At 36.4% G+C, this 13,320-nt stretch overlaps 1 protein-coding gene across 7 annotated transcripts in view; it reads left to right on the top strand.

Annotated features, from left to right (window-relative positions):
• The window catches only part of Arhgef9 (Cdc42 guanine nucleotide exchange factor 9), a 266,710-nt gene that overhangs the window by 226,917 nt on the left and 26,473 nt on the right, over nt 1-13,320 (top strand). For all 7 annotated transcript variants that reach the window (XM_047536786.1, XM_047536788.1, XM_047536791.1 and 4 more), the window contains one exon: nt 7,236-7,479. In XM_047536786.1, coding sequence (XP_047392742.1) covers nt 7,236-7,479 — 244 coding nt within the window. The remainder of the gene's footprint in view (nt 1-7,235; nt 7,480-13,320) is intronic.

Raw genomic sequence — 13,320 nt, 5'->3', positions numbered from 1 at the left:
ATGACAAAAATAAGAGATACCTTGTTACAGGCATAGCTTCCCTCAGATAGGAGATGTCTTCTTCTAGCTAGACCCATAGTCTTTCTCGCAAGAGTAAAGCTAGCCTAGGGTCTAGGGTATAAGGCTCCCAAGTCCATATACCCAGTTCTTCAAGACACTGGCTTCCCAGAGCATAATAAACTACAGACTGGTACATAGGTTGTTAAAACTATCTGATGTTTAATATTGAGGCCATGGTTGAGGATTTCCATTTGATATCTTCAATAGGCCTTCCTATTCATCATATAGGTATTAAACTTGACAAATGATTATGGAATGCAAAGAAGTTATGTGAGGAGACAAGATTGTTTGTTTGCCAAGTTGTTTAGGAGTCACTTGCCATTACTATAAAAGATTCTCTTCTTGAGATAGAACTAAGAGAAATACTTAAGGCTTCTTGGAATTGAGGAAAGGAAGGGGAAGGACCAGGACTACACAGAAGTGAGGAAGGCTTCTCTTCACTCACCTTACTCACCTCAGGAATACAATTTAAAAGCATACCTGAAAGATAATCAGTAATTTTTAAAATGGCAAAAATTGTAAAGGAGAAAAAGGGAAAAAGCAAGCTAAAGAATCAGATGTGGCTACAGTAAGCTTTCTGATGAGGTCATATCTAAACAGGAGGAAATAAGAGCCCCTAGCAAGTGACTAGGTAATATAACACTTTACATATGAGTTCTAACAGAAGTGACAGAAATAGTTTCATAAATCCTACAATGAATCAAAGTTAGTTTAAAAATGTTCAGGACAATATCAGTGATTTTAAAAGATCTATTCAAATAAAAAAAAAGAGTCTGATAACCTCCTGCCTTAGGCAGATGGTTTAGTGTTAACAGAGTTACATAAATTCCTTAATAAGGGAAGGAAAGCATAAAACTGACTACAAGGGGATTGAGACCCAAATAATCTGAGGTTATAAGAAAGCGCCTCACTGCTCTAAAATATGTTTTGAATCCTACTCTGGGTCAGCAAACTCTGACTTCATGGGGTTTGTAGTCTAATAAAATTTGAGTGTGATACAACTTAGAAATATGTATTTCTGGGCACTGAAATAAGCCTCAGATGTTCACAGTGGAATTGCTGTAGGATTATGGCTCTTATGAAATCTATGAGAACATTATAGATAGAAAAATGTACCAGTTTTCAAAACAGAAAATAATATGTTCAGAAAAATATGGATCGATAAAAATAATCATGAACTAGCATTTATTGAGTGCCTGTATGATGCTAAGAACTGTATATACAATAATCAATTTAATCCTCATAACAGATCTGAGTAGTTACTATCAGTATTCCCATTTTAAAGATATGTAAAGTGAAATATAGAGAAGATATATAATTTTCCCAACATAATAGCTGACAAGTGATAGAACCAGGAATCGAATCCATTCAAGCTGGCTGTAGATTCTACACTGGCAAAACCTCTATGTCATTATTGCCACTGAGCTTATCAGAATTCTGTAATTAATTGTAAGATAGTCTATGAACATTTAGAAGAAAATGCAGCCACCATGATAGCTGAGCATTTGGTTTCCTAAGAGCAAGCCATGACTCACAAAGCTTCATTTCTATTTTGCCAGTAATATGATTAGTTGATGGGAGGATTGAAATGGACAGATAGTATCTGGATGTCATACTGGCATACCAGATTCTCCCGTAATTTCCTTCTGAGAGAATAAATATGGAATTATAAGGCATACAATTTGTATTCAGACAATTTGGGGTATAAATCTTGGTTCCAGCACTGACTGTATTATTTCAAACAAGTGATTTGTCATTTCCTATGCCTCTAAAAAATTCTGTACAGGATTTTTGTGAAGAATAAATGAAATCAATGCAGGGAAAATGCCTGTTAGAGTGCTTGGAATCTTGTAGGTGCTCATTAATCTTAGAATTTTCCCATGTCCAAAAAGAAATTGGCAGACTTACAAGGTAATTAGGTCCCCATCTCTAATTGTACCCAAATATATGCTACATGATTACCTGCCAGAGATTGCAAAGAAGACATTGAAATATTCGACCTGATCTCTATTCACGATCGTGTGGCCCAGCCATTAAGTTCTTATTCAACTCCTAAGGGTCTGTTTATTCCCAGTTATGCAAAATCTTGCCATTTTATATATTGGGAATTGGGAATGACTAACCCACTTAGAATAGTTTGAATGGCTTGAGAGGACAGAAAGGAAAGAGAAAGAGAAGAGATACTTTTTCAGTGGAAATTATAGTACATAGCAGTGGCTTATAATTATGTGATCCCTTCTTCAACTTCCTTCACAACTTCACTTTCCATGTCATGTTTCTTTTGAGAAATCCAGGTAAGAATTTTTTGCTCTCTTTCTTCTTATCTTCTCTGCAAACTGCCCTGCTCCTCTGTGTCTCACTGCCTTGTTATTTTAGCTTTGCACGTGTTCTGCTGTTTTCTTCTTGACATGATTATTTTGAATTATTTTGATGCTTTGGAAGGATTTCCCCACTTTTATTTTGTTTCCCTTTCACTGCTTACTGTGAAAGGTAGTAGAACCACTTTCTCAAATCATCCACTAACATCTTATAGCTCTGTAGTTGCTTTAAACAACCTCTTCTCTGCAAACTTCATACCAGTCAGTCTGGACATGCTCCCTTGTGCCCTTCTCTGTGTTTCTGTTGCTTTCACCATATAGTGAGGAATCAGAATTAAACAGTATGTAATGGTACTAGATAGAAAACTTCTGTTCAGGGAAGTTTCTGAATTTGGGCCATTTATTCTTGCACTGAAAGGCCAAACTTGGAGGATAAGTCATTTGAGACCACTCACAAACCATAATAGAAAAAGACATGGGGTTAGAGCACAAAGAAGATGAGAATTGGAAAACAAAGTACCTGAACACTTGACTTTATTTTCCTGTCTGGACTTTGGCCAGTTCTATAACTTCATCTTTATGTTCCTTATTGTAAAATTAGGTCAATGATAGAACTCATTCCCAAAGTCTCAAGGAGAACAACCTGAGGTGTAGTGGGGAGTAGTGGAGTATGTAGTATTAAGAGTATGGATACTAGGGCATGACTAGAGGACACCATTCCTGTTTCTCCTATGAGCTTTCTGACATTGAGAAAACTCTGTGCTTATAATTATCCCTTCATTTGCAAAATAGGAATCATAATGGTTTATACAACAAAGGTAGATTATGATAGTTAAATGGGACTGTGCTGGTGTAATATAAATACTTAGTAAATGTTTTATTAATACTATTATAGTATATGTAGTGTTACTAATCATTCAGCATTTTTTTTATTGGGAGGCAATATAACACTGTAGTACCAAAAACACAAATTTTAGATCCTGAAACCCTGAACTAAAAGCCCATTTAGTAGCTTTTATTTCTGGGTAAGTTTCATTACTGCTGTGTCTATAATTTCTCATTAAATGGGGTTATGATAGCACCTACCTTGTAGGATTGTTGTGAAGATTATTTAGGTTAATAAATACAGAACACTCAAGATAGTATCTGGCACATAATGTATGCCATTTAAGTGTTTTCTTTTGCTCTTATTGTTATGATTTTGTTTTCAGTATGGAACGTGCACTCTAGATGCTGAAAGATGGTATTTACCAAGATAAACCTAGTTAAAGCTTCATGATCCCCAGAATCTGAAGGGAAATTGACATGGTCCAGACTGTGTGATAGTAACCAGGCCCCCCTCTAAAGTGGCAGGGAGGATCTACCGATAAACAAATGAAGCATGCTATGGTCCTGAACAGTTGTATTCTCCTGATTACAGCCTCTGTCATTTTACAAAATGCTTCGTTATGTCTTACTGAACCCCAGGAATACCTAGAGAGGCCAAATTGAAATAGCTGGAAGCTGTTTAAATTATGCAGTATAAGGGATGAAGGAAGGTTCCTTGAAGGAACGAAAGGCTATGACCAGGGCCTAGGTGTCTTCAGACTGACAAAACCTCCTAGAGAAGCATTAGCTGCTTTAATGTCCTTGAACTAAGACAAGAAGAAAGGAAAAAGAAAGAAGCCTGGCATCTTTTTAGAACTGATAAACTCCATTAGGCAGGGAAGTTCTGATTATCCAAATAGCAACTGCTCTGGGGCACCTACTCACCACATCCCTATGAAGGTTCTCAGGCCATCATTAACAAGATGTATGTGGGCAGCCTGCTCCCAACAGGACCAAAAGCAATCAGGGCTCTGGAGGTCTGTTCTCTTGCCATATACAGAAAATGACTATAGACATCTTTAGGGCTTTGTCAACTGTCCTCCTCTGGACAGTCCCTGATTGAAGTAAGAACAATGACACAGTACTGGGCACAGCCTCAATGGGTAGATAGAACTAAAAGTATAAGCAGCATGATGGTTAAGTGTCAGGTAAACAATATGTATGGGTCTTCATAGTTTGTGCTAAAATTTGGAGAAGGGGAACCACGTGAGCTTAAGATGGAGAGTACAGTCAGGGAAGGTTTCTTTGGGGAAGAGGAACATGTGAATTTGACCGGGAAGTCAAGAAAGATTTCAATGTCAGATATGATTGGAACAAGAAGAAGCATTATTTTGAGCCCAGGTAGATCTGTGATATTGGTGAGTAGGTGGCAAATACCATTTAGCAAATACCTCCCCCATCCTTAAAGAATATGTAGAATTTCCAGAGATAGTAATTTCAAAAATATTGATTTACATTTGTTTTGTCTTATTTTTACTCATAATATTTAACTTATTTGGAAAGTTTAAATTAGCTAAAAGAGGCAGCATGTTGTTTAAGTTCATCAAAAGGGAATTCAAAAGGTTATGAAGCACTGGTGCAGGAGCAAGAAAGCTTAAGGCTATTTTTAGTGAATAAGGCTGGCCTCATAATCAGGAAACTGAATGTTTAGATTAGAGTTTTTCAGCTGTTTTACAGTGTAAGGAAAACTATAATTTTATGGTTGAGTCTCAAAGTGGCTTACCCAAGACCATATAGCTACTAGGTTAAGCAGCTAGTTTTTAAACTCAGATCTTTGAATTCTACCTCATGTTCTTTCCACTGTCCCACGTTGTTTCATGGCCTTAGTTGCCTTTTCTGATTAAACTTCCCAAGCCAATAGATCATTTTTAGCCATTCCTATTAGTCCCAGCATTTGGATTATGACTAATCTGACACCTGAACACTCACATTCCACTGTCTGTAGAGTTGCAAAGAAAGAAATTCAATAACGTGTCAGTCTAGCCCTGTTACCCTGCCAAAGAAGCTAAAATTCTATCTAGTTCCTTGTCATCCTTAAATATCTAAAGAAGCAATAAGTAGGTTCAATTAATGTAGTTCCAAGATCTTGCACATACGTTCCATTTTTGGAAACTAGCAAAGGTATTAAAGGCTGACAGCGATTATGTGACATTAATTTGGTAGGCGGTGGAAGGAAGTTGTTCATTGAGAATCAGAACTGGGTAGTTGAGGCTGCCAGTGCTTCAGTCTTATAGTTGCAGACCTCTTAGCTGTGTGGTCCAGATCTGGCTTTCTAGGTCTTTATGTATTGTGTTATGAATGGTAAAGTTGAACTCAAACCATTCTGAGATCAGAATAGATTCTATCCATTCTCTATAGGTTTCCTTCTTTTTTTCCAGTTAGATTAGCTTAATGGAGCCCACTTTTTGAGCATGTATTTCACAAATAATCTAAAAATTTGTAATCCATGTCTCTTCTCTGAGGAGGATGAGGGCAGTTGAAAGGAGGAGGGACTAAAAGGGCACTCCAAGAGACTTATCAGCTCTAACATAGACCCATATGTGATTTTATCCATCCCTCTGCTTTTTTTGACTTATTATGTATTTGATATCCATAAATATATAAAATAATATAATGTACACTCATGAACTTAATGTTCAACTTAAATAATTCCTTAAAAAAGTGATCTTTCTCCCCTTCCACTCTTATGTTTCACATCCATTCCCTTCCTCCTTCACCTCTTCCCATTTTCTGACTTATACTCTTGATTTTGTCAAGTATCATTGTCAAGTATCCCTTTATAACTTTTATACATATGTATGTATCTCTAAATATTATTTGGTCATGTTTTGTATGTTTTCAAGTAGAATAGATAAGTGAGATAAAACTATACAGAAAGGAGATGGGTGCGATGGCACATGCTTATAATCCCAGCAACTCAGGAGGCTGAGACAGGAGGATCACAAATGTGAGGCCATCCTCTTCAACAATTTAATGGGAATCCTAAGCAACTTAGTGAAACTGTCTCAAAATAAAATGGACTGGGGATATGGCTCAGAGGTAAAGTGCCTCTGGGTTCAATCCCAGTACCAAAAAAAAAAAAAAATACACACACACACACACACACACACGCACACATACACAGAAAGGAAACCAGAGGAATGATGAACATGAGATTTAAGGTAGAGTATGCCTTGGGGTCATTGCATTTGAATTGGTGAGCAGGTTCACCAATACTTATTGCATTATTTAAAATGTAAGTAAATAGAGAAATAAGAGCACCAGGCATGAACTAATGATGAATGTCTCATTGAATAGAATTAGGATTAATCCAGTACCTGAGAGCAAAATAACAGATAGACAATATAATGTTTATATGCATCTGCAAATTTGTTTTCTCACACAATAAAATTTGTGATATGCATTCATGTTGATATATGAGCCAGTTCTTTATTGAATTTGACCCCCATTTTCCTGCCAGAGTAGGCCTTCTCTAAAGATCCCAAGTGCCAAGTGTTAGATGTACCCTAGGTAATCCTCCCTGGCAGCAGTCTGTGGCCTCCAAACTATTGTTCCTACTCAGTCCTCCTCTGATACCTTGATTTCATTGGTCTTCTTGGGTTTCTCAGCACATTCCAGACAACCAGCCAGTGCATTTCATATTTCTGGTAGATTTGCCAATATTTTGAAAGAGGAAAAGCCCCTGTTAGTAGTATTTTTGTGGTGTACTGCTTCCTGTTTCCCCTCAACGGTCTTACAAACACATTCAAGGATTGAAATTGGGATCTGAGACTTTGTTTGAATATGGGGCATCTCTTAGGGAATCTAGTTAATGAGCTTTTCAATGACAAGACTGATAATCTAACCTGCCCAAATTTAGACTTTAACAACCCCTGCTGGTTTTCCAAAACAGTGACAGCATTAGTATTCTATTGTGCCCATGTTGCCAACTCTCCTGTTACCACTCTGCATGTACCTACTGCCAAACACCTTCTCTTTCTTTCTACCTAGGATCTAATCCGTAGAGACATCCTGTACTACAAAGGCCGCATTGACATGGATAAGTATGAGGTGGTTGACATCGAAGATGGAAGAGATGATGACTTTAATGTCAGCATGAAGAATGCTTTCAAGCTTCAAAACAAGGAGAAAAATGAGGTACATCTGTTCTTTGCCAAGAAGCTGGAGGAGAAAATTCGTTGGCTCAGGGCTTTCAGAGAAGAGAGGAAAATGGTACAGGAGGATGAAAAAATTGGTAAGTGACCTGAAGGGAGATAGAAGAAACTATGATCAACATAGAGGGTTTGAATTGATTTACATTTTTCTAGAGTTGGAAGAAAGTTTTCTGTTACAAACTGATGTAAGGCACATTGGCATTTCCTTATTATTAGGTTCTTTTTCATAAATACCAAAAACTTCCATTAGTTAGAGATATGTGTGAGTTACCTACTAGATTCCCATAAAGTTGCATCAACAGACAACCATATTGCATTGAAAACCAATTTTAGCCTTTATTCTCCCTACCAAACAAATACTTATGAGCAAAAAAAAAAAAAAACAAAATCATTCATATATCCTATTCTGTAATCTCAGTGAGGTCTCAGCTTTCTGTTTTTAGGTACACAAGATGATCTTCTATAAAAGGGTCAAGGCAGATGTGGTAGAATTATGCTGATAGGATTCAGCCAACTTTCCTTTTTGTGTTTGTATGTGGTGCTGGAGATGGAACTCAATGCCTCACACACACTAACCAAGCACTTTACCACTGAGCTATATCACCAGCTGTCAGCCAACTTTCTGGTCAAAGTTTGGCAACACAAACCTGATGAGGACCAACACAAAGGACCTATTTTCAATTGTAAGCTTTAGGACCCCTTTTGAAGGGAACAGGTTATGGGATCCTAGAGATTCTTATACCAATTTCTTATGAAGGCTAAAATATCCTTAAGACATTTCTGCTTGGTACACATCTTTGATAACATACATTTTACCAAGAAAAGTGAATCATTTTACATACGTTAGGCTAATTAGGTCTCCTCCATTAAGGTGACTGAACTGCTGGTAGTAGTGACCTGAAGCAAAGGCTTCTGAGTATTTAATATGTTTCAAATCACCTCTGGAGGAAGTATTAATGATTAAGGTACTTTAAATATTAAGTAAATGCCCCTAAACTGTAAATTTAAAGGATACACCTGTATATATCATACTGTGTGGATCTATTTCGAAGTAAATTGTACAAAATATAACAAGGTATAAAACTATGACCATTTGCGTGATTTAGATTTATAATCGAACATACTTTTTGGCTTGATACAGATTGTTCCCCTTTTACACAGTGATATATTTTCTTATGCTGTTTCCAAACTGTGGAATTCAGGTTCCATCAGTTATTGGTTTGTGGATTAAAAAGCCTTATCTGGTCTTTTGTTCATGGTCCTGTTTCTGTCATAGAAGTAACAAACAACCAGCCTTTGTAATTATCTGAGAAGACACAATTTCTGTCTTTGCCCCGTTCCTTATGAAAATGGAATTTTAACTTAAAATGCTTGTATGCTTAAGTTGCTAAAATCTGCCTCTAGCAAAATAGGCCTACCCATTGAGTACAAAAGGGTTTTCCTATTCTTCCATGTTGGGGAATGAAATGGTCAGACTGTGAAGGATTTCTAGAAAGACACATTAATTCTAGTCTTCTCAGATCTTGGGTAGAATGCATATTGATAACTCACTTTGAGTTTCATTAGAGTAAAAAATGCTTTTCTTTTTGATTTTTGAAATGAAATTTATTAGTTGTTGTTATTGTGCTACTTAAGTTGTCTGGTAGATAATACATCCAAAATGAATTACTGAAATAATCGTTGAGCTAGGACCTAGCTGGCCAGAGCATATGTCTTCTTCAAGCCCTCAAGAGATGTCTGAAGTGTCTTGTAATATTTTCAGAAGGAGAAGTAGAAGGTGGTGCTAGGCACAGTGGCCCATGTTTGTGATCCCATCTTCTTGGGATGCTAAGACAGGAGGATCACAAGTTCAAAGCCAGCCTAAGCAAATTAGCAAGGCCCTCTTTCAAACTATTTTTTTATTAAAATCTTTTTTATTTTTACAGACTGCATTTTGATTCATTGTACACAAATGGGGTACAACTTTTCATTTCTATGGTTGCGTATAATGTATATTCACACCATTCATGTAATCATACATATACATAGGGAAATACTATCTGTTTCATTCTACTATCTTTCTGACTCCCACCTCCTCCCACCCCATTTTCGTCTACACGATTCAAAGTTCCTTTATTCTTCTCTTCCGCACACCACACCCCCCCCCTTGTTATATATTGTCATGCACTTATCAGAGAAAACATTCGGCCTTTGGTTTTTTGGGCTTGGCCTATTTCACTTAGCATGATAGTTTCCAACTTCATCCATTTACCAGCAAATGTCATAATTTTATTCTTCTTTATGGCTGAGTAATATTCCATAGTATATCTTTATCCATTCGTTAATTGAAGGACATTTAGGTTGGTTCCACAATCAAGTTATTGTGAATTGAGCTGTTATGAACACTGATGTGGCTGCATCACTATAGTATGCTGATTTTAAGTTCTTTGGGTATAAACTGAGGAGTGGGATATGTGGGTCAAATGGTGGGTCCATTCCAAGTTTTCTGAGGAATCTCCATACTGCTTTGCAGAGTGGTTGCACCAATTTGCAACTCCACCAGCAATGTATGAGTGTGCCTTTTCCCCCACATTCACCAACACTTGTTGTTGCCTGTGTTCTTGATAATAGCCATTCTAATTAGAGTTAGATGAAATCTCAGGGTGGTTTTAATTTGCATTTCTTTAATTACTAGAGATGATGAGCACTTTTTCATTTATTTTTTGATCACCTGTATATCTTCTTCTGTGAAGTGTCTGCCCATTTCCTTAACCCATTTACTGATTGGGTTCTTTATATTTTGGGTGTAAAGTGTTTTTAAGTTCTATAAACTTTGGAGATGAGTACTCTGTCTGAAGTGAGTGTGGAAAAGATTTTCTCCCACTCTGTAGGCTCTCTTTTCACATTATTGATTGTTTCCTGTGCTGAGAAAAAACTTTTTAGTTTGAATCTATCCCATTTATTGATTCTTGCTTTTATTTCTTGGGCTATGGGGGTATTGTTAAGAAAGTCTGGTCCTAAGCCAATGTGATGGAGATTTGGGCCTGTTTTTCTTCTATTTGTTGAATGGTCTCAGGTCTAATTCCTCTATCCTTATCCATTTTGAGTTGAGTTTTGTACAGGGTGAGAGATAGGAGTTTAATTTCATTTTACTGCATATGGATTTCCAGTTTTCCCAGCACCATTTTGTTGAAGAGGCTATCTTTTCTCCATTATATGTTTTTGGTACCTTTGTCTAGTATGAGATAACTGAACTTATGTGGGTTTGTCTCCGTGTCTTCTATCCTGTACCATTGGTCTACATGTCTATTTTGGTGTCAATACCATGCCATTTTTGTTACTATTGCTCTATAGTAGAGTTAAAGGTCTGGTATTTTGATAACTCCTGCATCACTCTTCCTGCCCAGGATTGCTTTGGCTATTCTGGGTCTTTTGTTCTTCCAGATGAATTTCATGATTGCCTTTTCTGTTTCTATGAGAAATGTCATAGGGATTTTAAATGGAATTCTGTTAAATCTGTATAGTGCCTTTGGAAGTATGGCCAGTTTGATAATATTAATTCTGCCTATCCAAGAACATGGGAGACCTTTCCATCTTCTAAGGTCTTCCTCAATTTCTTTCTTCAATGTTTTGTAGTTTTCATTGTAGAGATCTTTTACCTCTTTGGTTAGATTGATTCCCAAGTACTTTATTTTCTTTTGAGGATATAGCAAACGGAGTTGTTTTCCTCATTTCCCTTTCAGACATTTCACCATTTATATATAAAAATGCTTTAGATTTATGTTGATTAAAATCTATAAATAGCCTGCTATTTTGCTGAATTCATTGATGAGGTCTATAAGTTTTCTAGTGGAGTTTTTTGGATCCTCTAATTAGAGAATCACATCATCAGGAAATAGTGACAGCTTGAGTTCCTCTTTTCCTCTTCATATCCCTTTAATTTCTTTAGTCTGTCTAATTGCTCTGGCTAGTATTTCAAGGACAATGTTGAATAGAAGTAGTGAAAGAGGGTATCTATGTCTTGTTCCAGTTTTTAAAGGGAATGCTTTCAATTTTTCTCCATTAAGAATAATGTTGACCGTGGGCTTAGCATAAATAGCCTTTACATTGTTGAGGTATGTTCCTACTATCCCTATTTTTTCTAGTATTTTGAGCATGAAGGGGTGTTATATTTCGTTGAACATTTTTTCTGCATCAATTGAAATAACCATATGATTCTTAACCTTAAGTCTATTGATATAATGGATTACATTTATTGATTTATAGATGTTGAACCAACCTTGCATTTCCTGGGATGAACCCCACTTGATCATGGTGCACTATCTTCTTAATGTTTTTGGATGCCGTTTGCCAGTATTTTGATAAGGATTTTTGCGTCTGTATTCATCAATGATATTGGTCTAAATTTTTCTTTCCTTGATGTGTCTTCATCTGGTTTGGGTATGAGGGTGATATTAGCTTCATAGAATGAGTTTGGTAGGGTTCCCTCCTTTTCTGTTTCCTGGAATACTTTGAGAAGTATTGGGATGAGTTCTTTGAAAGTCTTATAGAAATTGGCTGAGAAACTGGTCCTGGGCTTTTCTTGGTTAGTAGGCTTTTGTTGGCTTCTTCTATTTTTTGCTTCATATTGATCTGTTTAAATTGTGTATGTCCTCCTGGTTCAGTTTGGGAAGATCATATGTCTCTAGAAACTTGTCAATGTGTTGATTATTTTCTGTTTCGTTGAATATAGATTTTCAAAGTAGCTTCTCATTATGTTATGTATCTCAGTGGTGTCTGTCGTGATATTTTGGTTTTCATCACAAATTTTAGTAATTTGAGTTTTCTCTCTTCTTCTCTTTCTTAGTGTGACTAAGGGTTTGTCTATTTTGTTTACTTTTTCAAAGAACCAACTTTTTGTTTTGTCAATTTTTTGAATTGTTTCCTTTGTTTCAATTTCATTGATTTCAGCTCTGATTTTAATTATTCCCTGTCTTTTACTACTTTTGGTGTTGTTCTGTTCTTCTTTTTCTAAGGCTTTGAGCTGTAATGTTAGGTCATTTAGTCATTGATTTTTTATTCTTTTCTTGAATGTGCTCCATGCAATGAATTTTCCTCTTAGTACTGCTTTCATAGTGTCCCGAGATTTTGATATCGTTATTCACATTTACCTCTAAGAATTTTTTTTTATCTCCTCCCTGATGTTTTCTGTTATCCGGATATGCTTCATTCAATAGCATATTATTTAGTTTCCCAGTATTGGAGTAATTTCTGTTTGTTATTTTGTCATTGATTTCTCATTTCACTCCATTATGATCTGATAGAACACAAAGTAGTATCTCTACTTTTTGCATTTCCTAAGGGCTGCTTTGTGGCATAACATATGGTCTATTTTCGAGAAGGTTCCATGTGCTGCTGAGAAGAAAGCAAATTCACTGGTTCATGGATGGAATATTCTATATATGTCTCTTAATTCTAAGTTATTGATTGTGTTATTGAGTTCTACACTTTCTTTGTTTAGTTTTTGTTTGGAAGATCTATCCAGTGGTGACAGTGGTGTGTTAAAGTCAGCCAGAATTATTGTGTTGTGGTCTATTTGATTCCTGGAATTAAGAAGGATTTGTTTGATGTACATGAATGCACCGTTGTATGGGGCATAAATATTTACCATCGTTATGTCTTCCTGATTTATGGTTCCCTTAAGCAGTATAAAATGTCCTTCTTTATCCCTTCTGGCTAACTTTGACTTGAAGTTCACTTATCTGAAATAAGGATGGAAAACCCCACTTTTTTACTGAGTCCGTGTGTGTGACATATTTTTTCCCATCCTTTCACCTTTAGTCTATGGATGTCCTTATCTATTAGATGAGTCTCTTGCAGGCAGCATATTGTTGGGTCTTTCTTTTTAATCCAATCTGCCAGTCTATGTCTCTTGATTGATGAGTTTAGGCCATTAACATTCA

This window comes from Sciurus carolinensis, chromosome X (assembly GCF_902686445.1).
Source record: "Sciurus carolinensis chromosome X, mSciCar1.2, whole genome shotgun sequence".
Taxonomy (NCBI): domain Eukaryota; kingdom Metazoa; phylum Chordata; class Mammalia; order Rodentia; family Sciuridae; genus Sciurus; species Sciurus carolinensis.
The sequence above is the reverse complement of the archived record's forward strand: the minus strand, read 5'-3'. Positions and strand labels throughout refer to the sequence as shown.